The sequence below is a fragment of the Enhydra lutris genome, unplaced genomic scaffold (genome assembly GCF_002288905.1).
Source record: "Enhydra lutris kenyoni isolate GAN:26980312 unplaced genomic scaffold, ASM228890v2 scaffoldscaffold58, whole genome shotgun sequence".
Classification (NCBI taxonomy): domain Eukaryota; kingdom Metazoa; phylum Chordata; class Mammalia; order Carnivora; family Mustelidae; genus Enhydra; species Enhydra lutris.
Genome location: NW_019154142.1, coordinates 4,737,586 through 4,755,959, shown reverse-complemented (window position 1 = coordinate 4,755,959; position 18,374 = coordinate 4,737,586). Strand labels below are relative to the sequence as shown.

The 18,374-nt window shown below is 43.8% G+C and overlaps 1 protein-coding gene across 1 annotated transcript; it reads left to right on the top strand.

Annotated features, from left to right (window-relative positions):
- The first annotated feature begins 622 nt into the window (after positions 1-622).
- LOC111158236 (major facilitator superfamily domain containing 4B) lies at positions 623-12,109 on the top strand. Its single transcript, XM_022520154.1, has 10 exons — positions 623-792; positions 1,730-1,912; positions 2,498-2,638; positions 3,346-3,551; positions 3,708-3,890; positions 4,145-4,546; positions 4,641-4,867; positions 7,115-7,283; positions 8,824-8,940; positions 10,184-12,109. Exons 1-10 carry the CDS (start codon positions 623-625, stop codon positions 11,398-11,400), a joined length of 3,015 nt encoding a protein of 1,004 aa, XP_022375862.1. The 3' UTR covers positions 11,401-12,109.
- The last annotated feature ends 6,265 nt before the right edge of the window (positions 12,110-18,374 follow it).

Sequence of the window (18,374 nt, the reverse complement as noted above, 5' to 3'; positions counted from 1 at the left end):
GTTGTGATGTCCGGGCTGTGAAATCGAGCCCCTGTGTCCCTGGGTCAGGCTCCAAGCTCAACGGGGAGTCGGCTCGAGATTCTCTCCCTCTTCCTCGGTTCCTCCCCCGCTCACACACTCGCAAATAAATTCTTAAAAAAAAAAAAAAAAAAAAAAAAAAGCTCTATTTATTTTCAACTGAAAGAAAATGGCACCTCGACATTTTATTTCTCCTGAATTGTCTCACACAAAAAATTTATCCTCACTATTAGCCTAAAGAGAAACCTGAACAAAACAGTACCCTATTTTCATCACACCTTTTTTCTTAAAAGGTGGTGAGTGACCTCTGGAGGCAATTGGACAAACTATCCTGCTGCTTTCAGGAGTGAAGTGGGGAGAATTAGAAAGTAGATCCTTCCACTTAGAGGTTTTTTTGTTTTGGGGTATTTTTTGCAAGTTTAATCAGGATGAATTAAAGCCTTTAACTAAAATTAGTTAACTGAATTGAACCTCAATTCAGTTTAATAATGTTTATTAAGTATGTAATACAATGCTACAAGGGAGATAGAGACATAAAACTTTGGGGTTACAATCCACCAGGAAATGAAAGATAAGTGCTAAAATATTTATAATACAAGCTAGAATGTGTAAGAAAATTGAGCAGTGGCACAACTACACACGAATTCAGATTTTTGGTAAGGGTGACCAGAGAAAGTCTACTACATTCAACAAACATTTCCTGAAGACCCACTTTGCGCCAGGCACTATGCTAAAGGATAAACAAGACATGGTGCCTTCCCTTCAATACTCTGAGTATGGTAGGGAAGATGACACATAAACAGGAACATTCTGGATGAAACAGTAGGTGGACTATTAGTATTACGGAGAGGAGGGTCAGGAAAGGCTGGCTAGAGGAGGTAACGGCTAAGTGGATTCTTTTTCTTTTCTTTCCTTTTTTTATTTAAAGATTTTATTTATTTATTTCAAGAGAGAGCATGAGCTGGGGGAAGGGCGAAGGGGAGGGCAAGGGGGAGAATCTCCAGTGACTCCATGCTGAGCGGCCTTGGGTCTCCCCACGGGGGCTCCATCCCATGATCCTGAGATCATGACCTGAGCCAAAACCAAGAGTCGGACCCTCAACTGAGAGCCACCCAGGCGCACCACACCTAAGCAGATTCTTTTTTTTTAAATAATATTTTTATTTTTTATAAACCTATAATGTATTATTAGCCCCAGGGGTACAGGTCTGTATGTACACATACCCTCCCCAATGTCCATACCTAAGCGGATTCTTAAAGGTGGGAATAGTTCTGGTATAGCTTTGGCATCACAAAGCTACTCCTGTCCATCTCTCCCGCTAATCACAACTAAAAACTCATGACAAAATACAGACAACGACTGCCTGAGGACTCTGAAAAAGTACAAGACTGTGAAGGGGAGGCACAACTTGGAAAAGGAACCCATCAGGGGATGGGTTTCCTGGCCTTTTCCCCTCTTGTCGTTTCTGTCCTAAGGAGAGGCCCCACGTGGGAACTGTTTGGCTGCATGAGTAGCTAACTCTGTGACAGAAGCTCTGTCTCTCCATCCAGGGATACCGAGGGCAGGTCCAGCGAACTGAGAAGAGGGGCCTCTGTGAGTTGGAAAGTGAGCAGGGAGGAAGGAGAGGACAGGGTCACCGAAGGGGTTTCCTAATTTTGTGTAGGAACCACTGTCAGTCTTAGGTTCACTGCTGACTTGGACTTGTCTGCAGGAGGCCCAAAGCAGCACAGCACAGGAAAGCCTTTGACAACCAGCAGTTAATCATGGGCCAACTCTCAGACCAACCCCTGAGTGGTACATGCTCAGGACAGACCCGGAGCAACAGAGCAGAGGCTTTGAAAACTGAACTGAGATTGAAACCAACAACTACCGAAGGCGATGCAAAACCTGTAATGTGAACCCCATCCGGGCGCTTGCCTGCTTAAACAAACATACATTCTCCAGAGGAGGATTTTCACAGGATCCGGGGCAGCACCACGTTAACTGTCACTATGTTCAAGAGGCGAGAGGAAATGGCCTGTGTAAAAATTAATAGGAGGAAACTTTGCTTAAAATGACGGCAGGAGGCCAGCAGGGGGAGCTCTCGTGCTCTTGCTGCTCGTGGTCACCTGCCGCTCTCACAGCAGGAGACATTCGTTGCTCTGGAGCAAACTGGGTGCTGCTTCTAAATACTACCTTACTCTCCTAGCAGGAAGAGAGGCTTTCCTCCTCCTCTGGCAGCAGCCCAGTCAGTGAGAGACTGTCACAACTCAGCCATGAAAAGCCATTATACTTTGAATTCCCACTTCACCCCAATGGACTTTTGTTTGTAGCAGTTCTCCCAACTTCCCCCCTTTCTTCCATAAAAGAGTCATCCTTCCCTTTGTTCTCTAGACTTCTGATGGTTTTGCCATAGCTTGCGGTCCTGGACTGCAATTTTCTGTTCTTCCCAAATAAATCCATTTTTGCTGTTAAAATAACTGGCTGTTTTATTTTTAAGGTTAACACCTGTCAGACAAAGAACCAGGAAACTGTGGCCAAATCCTGAGGGAAGAGACAATCAACAAAACAACTCTGAGATAACACAGGTGTTGGAATATTCAGACGAAGACTCTAAATCAGCTTCTACGTGTTGCAGGAGGTAAAGATAAACACATTTTCAGCAGAGAAACAAAGCATGAAAGAAACCCCCACGTAGAAATTTTGAACTGATCAATATCTAAAAGAAACAAGTTCACGGGATAGGTGTAATAGCACAATGGAGATGATGAAAGAAAGCGGCCCTGAACTTGAAGATAGATAAGTTAACAGAAATTACCTACAGAGCAGAATAGGATAAAATGCTGGAAAAAAGAACACAGGAGCATCAGGGACCTGTGCAACAGCATCAGAAGGTCTAACATACAAGTCACTAGAGTCCCAGAAAGACAGGTGAAAGAGGTTGAGAAAAATTATGCGAAAAAGTAATGGCTAGAAACTTCCCAAATTTGGTGAAACTTCCAGAAGACTAGAGTGGAGAAAACCAATTAGGAACTTAGGGGAATAGTTTTGGTGAGAAGTTATAAAGTTCTAAAAGTAGTCTGTGATAATAGCATTGAGAGCTGGTTCCAGAAATATCTATGGAGGTAAAGTTGGCAGGACTTGGTGAGGAGAAAGAAAGAAGCATAAAGACAGGATCTCACGGTCCTTACAAAGATAGCCAGGTGGGTGGTGATATCCGCATGGAGTATCACAGAAGAGGGGCAAATTTATTTAGGAAAAAAAAAGGAGCTTGGTTTTAGGCAATAAAGATGAAATACTGCGAAGCTTGACTTCCTACAGAGTATTTTTGCTTATATTAAATCTCAGTGAGCAAGTCGGAGGTGTGTCGCTCGACAACTCCTCCATGGAGGACGCTCCAAAATCCTTTGCAACCTGCCTCTCGTACAACCTTCTCTTTTCTTCAATACATTATGCCTTTCGTTTCAGCTACATCAGACTTTTCTCAAAGAGGCCTTCCCTGATCCTGAAATCGAAAAAGGTTCTCTTAAATCACAGCGCCTGTGCTTTCTCAGGTAAACTGGGAAAGGCTCCAGGACCAAATGGATGGGGCTGGAGAGATGGGCTGGAAAGGAAACGATGAGGAGCTTTAGGTTTGTAGTGAGGGTAAAAGTCATCGGGCGCAACAGCACATTTCCGAAAGACGGTAAAAAATATTCACACGTCTTGAGGCCGTGATCTGGTCAAAGAGCAAAAGGGAACAAAAAGCTGGAACTGGGTAAAGAAGACGAGGCTTCCTTCTCCACCGGCACACCTTTACTCGGGGATCCTGGAAACCCGCGTCCTGCTCGTTTCTGACAACGGTATCACTCGCCGGGACTGGAGCCAGAGTGTGCTTGAAACCTCGGCTGTGGGTCCGGACTCTTGAGTTACTGTTACACTATGTACAGCCCCCGATTTCGCTGACTGACCCTGGGCACCTTGCTACTTATTCTCTCTGACTTAATCCTGCGATCTGTAAAACGAGGATAACCCGGACTTTGGAGTGTCGTTCGGAGGATTCACGAACACCCATGAACGCTCACATAGGAAGTTCAACAAATGCGGCTGAGTGACAGATGGACACAGCTCAAAGGAGCGAGGGCAGCAATTCTATAAAGCTGCACAGGGGACAGACCACTGGGCTCCCTTTGCCCTGCGAGGAGACCCGGGGAGCGGGTGCAAAGCCAGACCCTGCCAGTCCTGGCCCGCTTTTTCGCCCGCAACCGCGTGGCCTCGTCTTACCTCACGCCCCCGCGGAGCCCAGGCTGCAGCTTCAGCTCACTCCGCCACGCGGCGCGCGCTCGCTGGGCTTCTGTGGGCTCAGCTGTGTGTGATGCGACGGCCCGGGCGCCACGTCCGGTCTCCCAGGCAACCACAGAAACTTCCGGTTTGCGAGCGGCCGCGGTTGGCGAGAGGCCACATTTCCGCCACGTGACCCCCTCCGACACCTCGCGGGCTGAAGGGCTGGCGTCACCGGCCTGCAACACCCTGCGTGTCCCGAAGTTCGACTTCCCCGCCTCGACGAGGGGCAGGTCCTGGGGAAGTGGCTGCCGAGGGGACGGCCGGGCCTGGAGGGGCGGGGCCGGGGCTTGGCTCCCGGGTCCCGAGGCTCCGCTGAGAAGCCGGGCGGCGGCAAGACCGCTTCTCCTCAGCCGCCGAACTGGAGTTGGAGGTGGAACTCCGTGGGGCCCGGGCCCCGGCTGCCGGGCAGCGGCTCCTCGGGGTCCAGGCCGCGGCGGAGAATGAGGCGGAGGCGGTGGCGGTGGCGGGTTTCAGGCGGGGCCGCCAGGCTGGAAGCATCCTGCGCTGGTTCATCACCGTGATCCTGTGTGCTGCCTTCCTGGGGCTGGTGAGAGCCGGGGCTGGAATCCTCCCAGGCCGGGGCCTGAGCAGGCGTCCTGCAGAGAACGCCGGCTTCTGAGTTCGAGTCTCACCTCGGCCACTTGCAAACTGCGTGACCTTGGGCGCGTTCATCTGCCCCCAACCTTAGTTTCCTAATCGGAAAAATGGGCACACTGCTAACGTTCTAATGTTGGAGGGTTATTGTCAAGTGCGAAATTGATTTTCCTAGTATATTTGTCAGCTCCAGCAAACCTTCCTACTTCTGCGTGGGGTGGGGAGTAGATGCAAGGGGGTATTGCCAGGTCTATAGGCCCTGCCCCCCATGAGTCCACGCAGACCCCAGATTATTACACAAAGCTGCTTTTCTGGTATTTCCTCTTCCTTACCTGACCAAGTTCAACCAACCCCTTACCTTTGCAGAAGGGGGAAATAGACCGAGAGAGGGAAAATGACTTCCGGACCACACAGCTGGTTTTTCTTTTTCTTTTTCCTTTTTTTTTTTTTTTTTAAGATTTTATTCATTCATTTGACAGACAGAGATCACAAGTAGGCAGAGAGGAAGGGAAGCAGGCCCCCTGCTGAGCAGAGAGCCCAGATGCAGGACTCCATCCCAGGACCCTGATATCATGACCACAGCTGAAGGCAGAGGCTTTAACCCACTGAGCCACCCAGGTGCCCCCACACAGCTGGTTTTAAGTGGTGGAGGCAGGAATAATGTGTTTCTTATTCTGCCCACAATCCTATGTAAAACAAACCTTTACATCTTTCAGTGTTAGATTCGAGCAAACCAAGACTAGAAGAGCCTTTTGACAAACCCCTTGGCTGTCCCACGAGTCCCTAATTTCTGGAGATCCTCTCACCACTTGTAGAGATTTGGGATCTTGGGGGTTTGGTAGGGTGAGTCAGTCCCTCTGAGGAGAGTCACTTCTCAGTCCTCTGAGAAAGTCACTTAGCGTCTTTCGCTTGAGTGACAGTGGATTCCTAGAGTATTTTGATTTGAAAAAAAGAAAAATCATTGAAGATGCTTCTTGAGCCCTCACCTGTGCCAGGTCCTGTTTTAAGTGCTTTGCAATCAGCAAGGAATTGGATTGGAGATGGAGCTCAGCCTTTCCTCCATGTACCAGTGCTCGCTCTGCCCTTAGTCTGGGACTGCTCTGGCTTGGGCAGGATGCAAACCTGTATTTTGAGCAGATATTTTGAATTATTCTTGAAGCATAGACCCATTAGAAATATCCAATAAATATTTTTAAGTGTCCAACAAGTATTCTCTGATGGCTTGGGGTTTTCTTTGAAGAGAAATACAGATTTAGAAACATTTGAATTGTCTATTTCCTGTGTACTTTGGTGTGTCAGAAGAAGGATACCATGTGCATCCAGAAATATATTTGACAGCATCAGAAAACAGGAATGCTGTTTTGATAAATTTTTATGCTGGTTTGATAATTTAAATTTTTAACATCCAAATTCCTGTGTTATTTGTGCATATAGTATATTTCAAACTGCACAAAACTATTTCAAAAATGATTTTAATGTTACATTTCACTGTTAATACAAGAGTCTTTTGTGGTATTGTTCAATAAAGAAACAAAATTGCAGCAGAGCGCCAAAAAAAATTAAAGAAAAAATTTTTTTAACTTAAGAGTCGTAAAACTAGAAAACCAGTAGGATTGACACACCAAATACAGTATCCTATAGTTCTAGGAGTCCTAGTACTGTCATCCTGAATTTTTCCTGACTGTGAGATTTAAAGTGATTGCCTACATTTCACCGAAATCCCTTCCTCCCTTTTCATTTTTTAATTTAATTTTTTAGAGGTGGGGGAGGGGCAGAGAGAGAAAGGGACAGAAAGAATCTCAAGCAGGCTCCAAGCCCAGCGTGGAGCTCGCTCTCACAACCCTAAGGTCAGGATGGAGCTGAAATCAGAAAGAGTTGGCTTCTCAACCGGCAGCCACCCAGGCGCCCCTCCTCCTCCCTTTTTAATAGTGAAAAAAGCTACCACACAGATAAACACTTTTTTTTTTTTTTAAAGATTTTTTATTTATTTGTTTGACAGACAGAGATCACAAGTAGGCAGAGAGGCAGGCAGAGAGGAAGGGAAGCAGGATTCCTGCTGAGCAGAGAGCCCGATGCCAGGACCCTGAGGTCATAACCTGAGCCAAAGGCAGAGGCTTTAACCCACTGAGCCACCCAGGCGCCCCAGATAAACACTATCTTAATGATTATAAATAAAAGACTTTGTCTTTCTAAATTTCAGGGAATGAGTGTTGCAATACTGGGACCTACATTTCAAGATTTGGCAACAAACGTGAACCGCAATATAAGCAGTCTTTCTCTGATTTTCGTGGGCCGTGCCTTTGGATTTTTGAGTGGCTCAGTGATTGGTGGAGTTCTTCTTGACATTTTGAATCATTTTCTACTTTTGGGTAAGTAAAGCCCAATTTTAGCTTTTTACTTTCAAGGAATTTACAGTTTGTTTTTAAATGTGAAACATACTATGGTTGACAAATGGGTAGTGTTCTGGTGTCCTCAGTGGAAATCGGGTTTCCTTGGTGCCTGTTTTCATCTCAGCAGTTACCGGGAGTCTGTGTGGGGCTGCTCTGGAAATTTAGATTAGCCCTAGAATGTGTTCCTATCTTTAGCCTTCCTGACCATCACTGTAATTTAGGCACCCCCCCCACCCGGATCATGTACTAGTTGTCCAAAGAACTCTGCTTGTCAGGGTTTAGGGCACATCTTCTGGGGCCAATGAACATAGGCTAGAATGAATTCCTTGAACCTGCCCATTCTAGGCCCTGAACTGAGGGGAAGTACTGGGGGCCAAATGACATAGGCTAGATTTTTGTAGCTGCCCCATGTTCATGATTCCTCCAGACTTCTCTACCTCGCCCTTCAAATAGATGGCAAAGCTTTTAACTTCCTCTTTTTTGAAGAGATAGACACGTTTAAAGAAAATCTGGATTAAAGTGATAAAACTGCTTTGGAAGTAAGAAGAATTAATATATTGTTGTTGATGAATAAATGAATAATTGCTCAGATTTCCAAAGTGGGTTGAGAACATATCACTCTCTTGTATTTCCCTCCCTATTCCCAAGCTAAATTACTTAATACATTTCTACTACAAACTATCATAGCTGCATTTTATTTTTTTTCTCTTTAATTTTTTACCTCATACCTAAAAGTCTCCTTTTATTTATTTATTTTTTGATGTATTTATTTTGATTAAAAGTCTTTTTTTGTTAACATTTTATTTATTTGACAGACAGAGATCACAAGTAAGCAGAGAGGCAGGCAGAGAGAGAGGGAGGCAGGCTCCCCGCTGAGCAGAGAGCCCTATGTGGGGCTCGATCCCAGAACCCTGTGATCATGACCTGAGCTGAAGGCAGAGGCTTTAACCCACTGAGCCACCAAGGTGCCCCAAAAGTCTCTTTTTAAAATAGGAAATATCTTGGGACGCCTGGGTGGCTCAGTTGGTTGAGCGGCTGCCTTCGGCTCAGGTCATGATCCCAGCATTCTGGGATCGAGTCCCGCATCGGGCTCCTTGCTCGGCAGGGAGCCTGCTTCTCCCTCTGCCTCTGCCTGCCACTCTGTCTGCCTGTGCTTGCTCTCTCTCTCTCTCTCTGACAAATAAATAAACAAAATCTTTAAAAAAAAAAAAATAGGAAATATCTAAATATATTTGAGGTGTCAGTTTTGCTGTAAAACTTTGCCCTGTAGTATATGGTTTGATTATCAGCAGTGCTAGAAATGTACTTGTGTTAGATTAGCTTATATTTTATAGTCCGTAAAGATTATGAAAGCTTGTAAAGGAAATAACCGTTTATAGACGCTGAACCTCTCATCTACTTACTATTACCCAATTGTAATTTGACCTACCTTGCATTTATGGGAGTTTTTATGATGTCGACTTGATTCATGACTCTGTGAATATTGCTTCTTATAGCTGACTTTTACCTTTCTTCTCAGGGGTGTCAATGTTGACTACCACAGTTGGTCTTTATCTTGTTCCATTTTGTAAGACAGCAGTATTACTGATTGTCATGATGTCCGTCTTTGGTGTCTCAGCTGGCATTCTGGATACAGGTCAGTGAGCCCTGCAGGGTCATCTCTGGGAGTAGGACTTCCTACTGGAAAAAGTAGAGCAGATGACATCAAATTGTCATTTGCATTGTAAAATGACACCGACCTACTGAATTGCTCATGGGGTCACCCAGTCAGAACCACCCTCTGGCAACTACTCTTCCTGCCAAGTAGGGTGCCTGGTTTTGAGTAAATTTAAAGAATTCTGTTCAGTGAGGGATTATTGGCTTGCAGTATCCAAACAGGAATGGGTCCCCCATGTGGGTAATTATGGTGCAGGTGAGTGGGTGTTCATTTTGGGATAGAACTTGATCAATGTAGTGTGGGAGGAATTGATGGCTTAATAGGTTAAACTAACCTTGGAACCATGTTTGGCTGAAGAATCATAGAAGCAGCTATCCAATTTAAAAAGCACGCTGCCTTTTGAACTAAGAGAAACCTGTGCTGTGTGTTTTTTTCCTTCTCTCTCTCTTTTTTTTTTCCCCCTCACAAAAAGCCCCTGTCTTTCTACAGGAGAGCCTCTCCATGTGTCTTTTTATCTTTTAAAACCTACTAAACAATATACTTAGTATTTGTCCACCCCTAAGACCAGCTCTCTTCTTCCCTTGCTTTATTGTCACCTGATAGAGTGGGGATATTTTATACTTTAGGCTTGGTTTGGTTGTGAAATTATGGGGTAAGTTGTATGTTTATCTGCAAATATGTTAAAGAGAAAGAAAACACACTTAATGCTTCTTGCCTTTCGCCTTTGTTTCCTGTAATGGGCCCAGCAGAATCCTACAGTGTTCAGGTTTCTGAACGTGTGTTTTGCATCTGCTATATACATAAATAATTTTCCTCAACAGGTTATTTGGTAATTTGGCCATTATCTGATTATAACATATGTATTTAAAATGTTTATAAATAAATAAATATCCATCTCTTTCCCACCCTCCCTGCCCCCTGCCAGCCTCGTGTGAGAACTGTCTTGTAAAACGCCTTGGGCCAATGTGCCTGGCTCTAGGAAGTAGTGGTTTACTAGCTTGTAGAATCACATTTGTATGTGATTTTTTCCCAAAGCTCAGAGTTCTCCCATGGTGGTAGGTTAGAGTCCTTTAATCATAAAATCGACCGAGTTGCCACATTGGATAACTGAGAATACCTTAATCCTTGTGCCGTGTAAAACAGACCCCTTTTCCTTAGAGTAATGAACTATTTTTTGCTAAGTTACTATGATTAAATAATTTTCCTCATCTTTCATTGGTAGGTGGTAACGTCCTAATCTTGGCTATTTGGGGGGACAGAGGAGCCCCCCATATGCAGGCCTTACACTTCAGTTTTGCCTTGGGTGCCTTTTTGGCTCCCTTGCTGGCTAAGTTGGCACTGGGCACGACGGTGTCTGCTGAGAACCGCACAGAGGCTGACTCTAGCCATTCTGCTCTCAACCCGTCATCTGAAGCTGACTCAGAATCTGTCCTCGGAGTACCCGACAATATGAATCTGCTGTGGGCGTATGCTCTTATCGGTACTTACGTCTTTGTAGTTGCTATCTTTTTTTTGGCTCTGTTTTTAAAGAAAAGCTCAAGGCAGGAAAAAGCAAAAACATCTGCTCAGAGGTCTCGAAGAGCTAAATACCACAATGCCCTTCTCTGTCTCCTTTTCCTGTTCTTCTTTTTTTATGTCGGAGCTGAGGTCACATACGGCTCTTACGTTTTCTCATTTGCGACCACCCACGCTGGCATGAAAGAAAGTGAAGCGGCTGGGTTGAACTCCATCTTCTGGGGGACCTTTGCAGCCTGCAGGGGCCTCGCAATCTTTTTTGCTACGTGTTTACAACCCGGAACCATGATTGTGTTAAGCAACATCGGCAGCCTGGCATCGTCCTTACTGCTGGTGCTTTTCGACAAGAGCCCGGTTTGCCTCTGGATAGCGACTTCAGTGTATGGGGCCTCCATGGCAACCACATTTCCCAGTGGTGTTTCTTGGATTGAGCAGTACACCACCATCCACGGGAAATCTGCAGCGTTTTTTGTCGTCGGTGCCGCCCTGGGAGAAATGGCTATTCCTGCAATAATTGGAATTCTTCAAGGACAGTACCCTGATTTGCCCGTGGTTTTATACACCTGTTTGGGGGCATCGATAGCCACCACTGTTTTATTTCCCGTGCTCTATAAATTAGCCACCGCACCTCTCCATCCGCAGCGAAAAGGGCACAGAAAAAGCGAGGACCAGAAAGCTTTGCTGTCTAGTTCTGAGCTAAATGACTATGAGGATGACAATGAAGAAGAGGAGGCAGAAAAATGGAATGAAATGGATTTTGAAGTGATTGAAATGAATGATACAATGAGGAATTCTGTAATAGAGACATCTAGAAGTATTTTGACGGAGCCCTTAGCTGAAGTCTCCAGTCAGTCCCACCCCAGTGCAGTGGTGTTGCAGTCCCCTGTGAATCACCTTGCAAGAAACCAGGCAAAAAGGGACTAACACCTGGAGAAGATGGATTATTCTGACCTCCTTGAATAATCTCCAGTTCTCATGAAGCCAGGCAGAGCAGAGCATTAACAGATTATCAGCATGCTTTGGGGAATCAAAATTTCTAGGTCAGAGTATAGCAAATGCTACAAAGTTTTGAAAGGTTCTGTAATTCCAGAATTTTCCATAAAGAACAAGTGGTCTCGTATGGCAGGATCTTCTTGTGAGGCTAGTGTTTGGCATGTGCCTGATTAGGTAATGTTCTACGGTCTCTACCCCTCAGAGCACACAAAGAAGGTGTTTGTAGTTGAGAAGTTGGGTGCTGTTCTAATAGAACGAAACCATCTAGTAGATGAATCGATTAGCAGAGCAAGTGGTCAGTCATCAGTATTCTACCAGGGAAGTAGAGGATTGTCGTTTCATAAAAGAGCAACTTTGAAAACGGACAGACATTTTTTATTAATTGCTTTGCCCTCCCTGTAGTGTTGCACGGGAGAATGCTGATGCTTCATTTGATTTCTGGTTTCTATGAGGAGAACACAGACAGAACCTTAGAGACCTCACTTCATGACTGCTGCTTATAGTTTTCTGGCTCTATGCTCAGTCCCTTCACTTAAGTAGGCCTGGTTTATCTGTCTCCTGATACATAATTCTATTAGTGACAATGAGATGATTTTCAAACCAGGAATCCATCAGTTTCAAAGTTTGTACAAGAAAAAAAAAGTAAAAAAAAAAAATTCATGCAAGGTGTCTGTTAGAAATTAACATAAGTGCCATCCACTCTTCATTTCAAATGAGAAGTGAAACAAAGTGATAGTTTTGAGAATACTACTGGTTATGAATACATGTCAATTTAAGAGACTCTGTGTTTAATAATTACCCACGAAACACATTTTTCAGTACTGTGTTCCATCAGTTCTGAGATGCACCTTTTTTTCACATTTGTAACAGCTCTGAAATCAGAATAGGTCTTAAAGCCCATGGTCACTTAACATTTTGTGACAAAATTTAATTGACAGTTATCCACATGCATTTACAAAATAATGTTGCATGTTACAATCGGCATTTTGCAGTACTTCATTCAATTATGGAGATTTTACTATTTTTACAGATATTTTTAAAAAGTTATTTTTATATGCTGATTTTTTTGATGTTCAGGTGGGATTTGGAGATGGAATGTTCCGACTTTAAAAGCTGTGTGAGAATTACTGTGTTAGTAGTGGGGTCTACCTTAGTAACAAAGCCTGGGTCTGGGCCTTGCTCTTAGAGGATCTGCTCCTCATTGAGGCCGGCTGGCAATCACACTGTAGGCACGGTCAGCCAGGCTCTAGTGTCATTTACAAAGGGATGTACTGGAATATTTCTATCACGCCCCCCCCCCCCCCCGACCCCTCACACAGGGTTCTTCCTTTCTGAGTTTGAAGTACCTGGGAAATGAAAATAATGATTAGAAAGGGGCTTGGTGGCATAGGATTCCGGAATCACAAAGGGTACTTCATATGAATGTGGCAAAGCTGGTGCGAGCTCTCGTTTGATAAATGACCAGCACTGATGACAGCTTGTGTTTCCTTGTCTTTACCATGTTTTATGGTGACTAATGTTTCATTTCTACCTGCTTGCAGTGTGTTTGCTTTCTCTTGTTTATCTGATTTCTGCGAATTTGCCTTTGTTTTTTTCTTGAGTGAAATACCGTATCGTTTTCGACCACTGCCCGTTCACCTTCAATACCTTCCACAGTGTGGGTTTGTATATAACCTAACAATTTTGGAGAGGGCTGGTGGAGAAATTGACAGGAAAAAGCGTATTCTTCTTGCACTTTTTGTATTGTACTTTTCTCTTAGCTACGCCTTGGAGACCACCTGTATTCCATTTACTGCTTTTTCTCAGGTTGTTGGAATTTAGGCAGTGGATGCTCTTTGGCAGCTGGGAAGCTTGCTAGAACAGGGATTCTGTCTGCAGCGTCTGCATTTAAGGGGTAGAAGATGCAGCTCAGGGAGAGAAGGATGGTAAGAAGAACATGGCAGAAAATTTGGAAATCCACACTGGAAAATCCACTAGCGTTCCACAAACCAAAATGTGAATGGCCAATATGAGATTGTAGGTGTTGTTAAAGTTTGACGTATTTCCATATTGGAAGGATAAGACTTCGTACAATTCCAAGAATTAGCATTCATTCTAATAATCAGTCCTTAGATAAGTGTCTGCTGATATACAAGAACCAATACTGAAGTTTTCTATTGCTGAATAACAGATTTAGCAGTTTACAACATTATTTTTGTTTATTAGGCTCCATGCCCAGTGTGGAGCCGAACGTGGGGCTTAGAACCGTGAGATTGAGACCTGAGCTGAGATGAAGAGTTGGTTGTCTAACCGAACAACAGAGAGTTTTTTGTCTCACAGTTTCTTGAGTCAGAAATTTGGGTACAATTTCACTGGGTCCTCTGCTCAGGGTCTTGTGGGGCTGCAGTCAAGCTTGCTTCTTTTCGGAGCTTAGGGTTCCCTTCTAGGGCCATGTATGTGGTTGACAGTATTCATGCTCTGGTAGGCTCAGGTCCCCATTTTTTTACTGGCTGTGAGCCGCCTCCAGTCCCAATTCCTAGAACTTCCCATAGTTCTTTGCCAGGCAGCCCTCTGGTAGATCTCTCACAACATGGCAGCCCATTTCCTCAAAGCCAGCAGGAGAATCTCTCACCCGAGTCGGCTAAGCTGAAGTCTTCTTTAACATGATGTAATCACAGGAGTGGCATCCCATCACCTTTGCCATATGCTCTTGGCTAGCAGCAAGTAATGGGTTCTACCCAAACTCAAGGGAAGAGACTAGTACAGAGATGTAATTCACTGGGGGGTCACCTTAGAGTATGTTTGCTACACTCTGACACTCGCAAAACCAAGGTTCAAGAGAACTAAAAAGTTTGGGCTGGGGACAAGAAGCCCTTAGCAGTCATCGAAAGTGATTATAGGTACCAAACTGAGTGAGCTAGTGTGGGTGTGGAAGGCTCCCCAAAGGCCAAGGCCAGTGGATCTGATGGAGGAGTTTCTTTCTGTGGTGGGGCAGTGGATGGGCTAACTCGGAATTAAGCCTTTTTTCCCTCTTGACATTTTATGTTCTTTTCCACTGTGCTTTTAACTTGCTTAAATGCAGCTTCCTATGAGAGAAATAAGTAAATTTCAGTTTAGTTATATTTTCATAATAAAGTCCAAGAACACTTGGAGAGCATCTTTCATTTACTCTTATGTTTCATAGAAAAATCCTTTTAAAAAATCTGTTTTTGTCATAAAAGTAATGAAGGTATAAAAACAGCTGGAAGATTAGGGAAGTACATAAAAATATAAGGGACAAGTATAAGTATTTTATGCAAAGCTTTTATTTATTTTTTGAAGTAAGCTCTGTACCCAATGTGGGGCTCAAACTCCTGACCCTCAAGATCAAGAATAGTATGCTCCATCAGCTGAGCCAGCCAGGCGCCCCTGGATAGGTATTTTATAATTCTAAACACATAGAAAAGTTCTTAACATTTCTCATCAACATAATTTCCTGGGTAAAGGAGTGAAAAAAAAAAAAAAAATCCCTCCTATCAGATAAAGTTTCGGAAACAGCTTGAATTTTGTGTCCAGAGTGCACTGCCACAGCAGCTGGTGGACTGGTTATTAGTTTGAAGAACTATAACTTATTAAAAAAAAAAAACAAAAAACGCAGGGGGCGCCTGGGTGGCTTAGTGGGTTAAGGTCATGATCCCAGAGTGTAGAGATCGATCCCAGCATCAGGCTCCCTGCTCAGTGGGGAGTCTGCTACTCCCTCTTCCACTCCCCCTGCTTGTGTTCCCTCTCTCGCTGTCTCTCTCTGTGTCAAATAAATAAAATCTTAAAAAAAAAAAAAGAAAGAAAGAAAAGAAACCTAATTGATCAGTGGAGTAACCCTCTTGAAAACTGTGAGAGCCCTGGGTTACATGTGAAATGATTTCATTTCAGGTAGAATCATTGAATAATCAGGATAGCTTTCTCATAACCATAACTTTTGGTTTACCATAGCACTGTATCACTCCTGCCACTTTAAAATTATTACTAAAATAGAGCTTAAAGTTTTGGTTTTTTTTTTTAAGATTTTATTTATTTATTTGACAGAGAGAGATCACAAGTAGACAGAGAGGCAGGCAGAGAGAGAGAGGGAGAGGGAAGCAGGCTCCCTGCTGAGCAGAGAGCCTGATGCGGGACTCCATCCCAGGACCCTGAGATCATGACCTGAGCCGAAGGCAGCGGCTTAACCCACTGAGCCACCCAGGCGCCCGAGCTTAAAGTTTTTAATGGAAGTAGATAATGTTCTTCTGGCATACCTTGTATCAGTGTCTGTGAAGTGCCACTTGTTTTCTTCATAGTGCTGTGAATGTGTTTGGATATGTGAACTCACGGATATTATGTGTATTTCATATTTTCCTATACTGTGGGGGTACAGTGGGGGTAGAGGTGGTAGAGAAGGGATACAAAAAAGCTTGAGGTATGGTTCCAAGCTTGTTAGAAATGGTCCTTTTTTTAATTGAAATTTTTATCACAACTATTATAGATTTACATGCAGTTGTACATAGTGTTTTTGTTTTTTCTAAATCTCTGAGCGAGAGCTACTTGCTCAATCTGGAGGGTAGAGAACTAGGCCAGTGCTTCTCATACATTAATGTGTGTTTGAATTCTTGTTAAAATATAGATTCTAATTCTGTAGTGCCTGGGATAGGGGCTGGGAGTCTACATTTCTAATAAGCTCTTACCTGATGGGGAGCTATTGGCCCATGGACTAGGCACATTTTGGGTAGCAAGATTCACTTTTTGAGAGGGTCAAATTCTTTGCTACTTTTGGGAATTCAGTTTGTTTTGTTTTAGCTCTTCTGAATCTGATCCTAAATCTATAGGAGTCTGTGGTTCCCACGTGCCCCCTCCTCTCTCTTACACCCAAACCCTAGGACACTATTCAGAGTTTTCTTCAGTCCTTTCCATTTACTGCATTGGCTCTTGAATATTTATTTATTATGTCTGTTGAATGTCTCCTACTTGGCAGTCTCTGTGAGAGGTGTTATGTTACACTGGTGAAAAGATCAGAAGTTTCCTACCTCCGTGGAACCTACCCTCTAAAGCAGGACTGTCCAATAGAATTTCCCACAATGATGGGAACATTTTATACCTGCACTGCCCAGTAGCCACTGGTCACATGTGGTGAACTGAGCCCTTGAAATATGGCTAATACACAGAAAATGGACTTTTTTTAAAAAAGATTTTATTTATTTATTTGACAGAGATCACAAGTAGGCAGAGAGGCAGGCAGAGAGAGTGAGAGGGAAGCAGGCTCCCTGCTGAGCAGAGAGCCCGATGCGGGACTCAATCACAGGACCTTGAGATCATGACCTGAGCCGAAATCAGGGACTTAACCCACTGAGCCACCCGGGTGCCCTGAAAATGAACTTTTAATTTAAATATCTACACTAGCTGGTGACTGTCATATTGGATAGCACAGGTCTACCGGAAGAAACCAGGAATCAAACAAATAATCAACCCAGCATGTTTCCAGGAAGGCTCTATTTTCTGTTAGACTAGAAATTTTCAAGTGTCTGGGGTCAGAAAGGTTGGGCTAGCTTCTCAAATGTTATGATATAAATTATCATGGCACTTAAGGAAAGGGCTGGTTTTACTTGGTCTTGATGGTAGAAAATTGTGCTTAGTCATCTGGAAGAGAAGGTTTGTCTTTCCTAGTGTGTCAAGGAAGCAAACCAAGGCTGGTCACATTGTTTATCAGGGGGATTTAAGCTCTTTGCCTTTATGCACTTTGGCCGGTTGGCATCGAGCAAGGTTGCACTTGGATTTTTATTTAGCTATAAATAGTTTCATATTTAATGAGTTAAAATCTTATAACATTACATTTTTGCAAAGAGAATTTTCCTATATTTTCCAGTATTATTTGGTGGTTGTCTTAATTATGTGTTCTCGTGGCCTGTACTTATGCCTTGTTCATTTCTTTCAATCCTTGCAGGAAAGATCCACTAGGTTCTTGCACTATGGCTGTTAATTCTTATGTATTATCTACCTTTTGGCTTATATTTTTAATTGTAGAAACCTTTTGTGTCTGGTCTCTGGCTTTATGGCAACTTGCTTTTGATGTGTTTGGTTATGTCAGTTAATGGATGGCCTGGACAAGTGTTAAGTTGTTTAATGACATGAGTGACTTAAGGCTATGGGCTTATTTATTTATTTACTTATTTGACAGAGCGAGAGAGCACAAGCAGGGGGTACAGTGGGGAAAGAGAAGGAGAAGCAGACTCCTTGCTGGGCAAGGGAGCCCAACGCGGGGCTCGATCCCCCGACCCTGGGATCATGACCTGAGCCGAAGGCAGAGGCCTATGCATCTGAGCCACCCAAGCGCCCCAGGCTTTTTAGCTACTGAACAACTTGTGAGGTTACAAGGTGCTTTTAAAAGTTATTTTTAGGGATTCCCCGGGTGCCTCAGTCAGTTAAGCGTCTGCCTTCCGCTCAGGTCATGATCTTGGGATCCTGAGATTGAGTTCTGCATCCGGCTTCTTGCTCAGCAGGGAGCCTGCTTCTTCCTCTGCCTCTGTCCCTGCTGGTGTACTCCCTCCCTCCCTCCCTCTCTCTCTCTGACAAATAAATAAAATCTTAAAAAAACAAAACAATTGTTTTTAATTGTGATAAAATAGACATAACATGAAATTTACCATCTCAACTATTTTTAAATGTATAAATTCAGCAGCATTGAACACATTCCCATTTTGTGCAACCATCACAGCCATCATCCACAAAACTAAAACTGTCACCCATTAAATACTGCGACTTCCCATTCCACCCTCCTACCAGCCCTGACAATGATCAGTCTCCTTTCTGTCTCTACAAATTGCCCTACTCTAAGTATTTCATATAAATGGTACTACACAGTGTTTGTCCTATACCTGGCTTATTTCACTTCGCATGTTGTAGTGTGTGTCACAGTTTCC

Coding starts and splice junctions, on each gene's coding strand:
- LOC111158236 (XM_022520154.1), top strand. CDS start 623: ATGTGTAAGAAAATTGAGCAGTGGCACAACTACACACGAATTCAGATT. Junction 793..1,729: donor CCTTCCCTTCAATACTCTGA/GTATGGTAGGGA, acceptor ACTTGTCTGCAG/GAGGCCCAAAGCAGCACAGC. Junction 3,552..3,707: donor CAGCGCCTGTGCTTTCTCAG/GTAAACTGGGAA, acceptor ACACGTCTTGAG/GCCGTGATCTGGTCAAAGAG.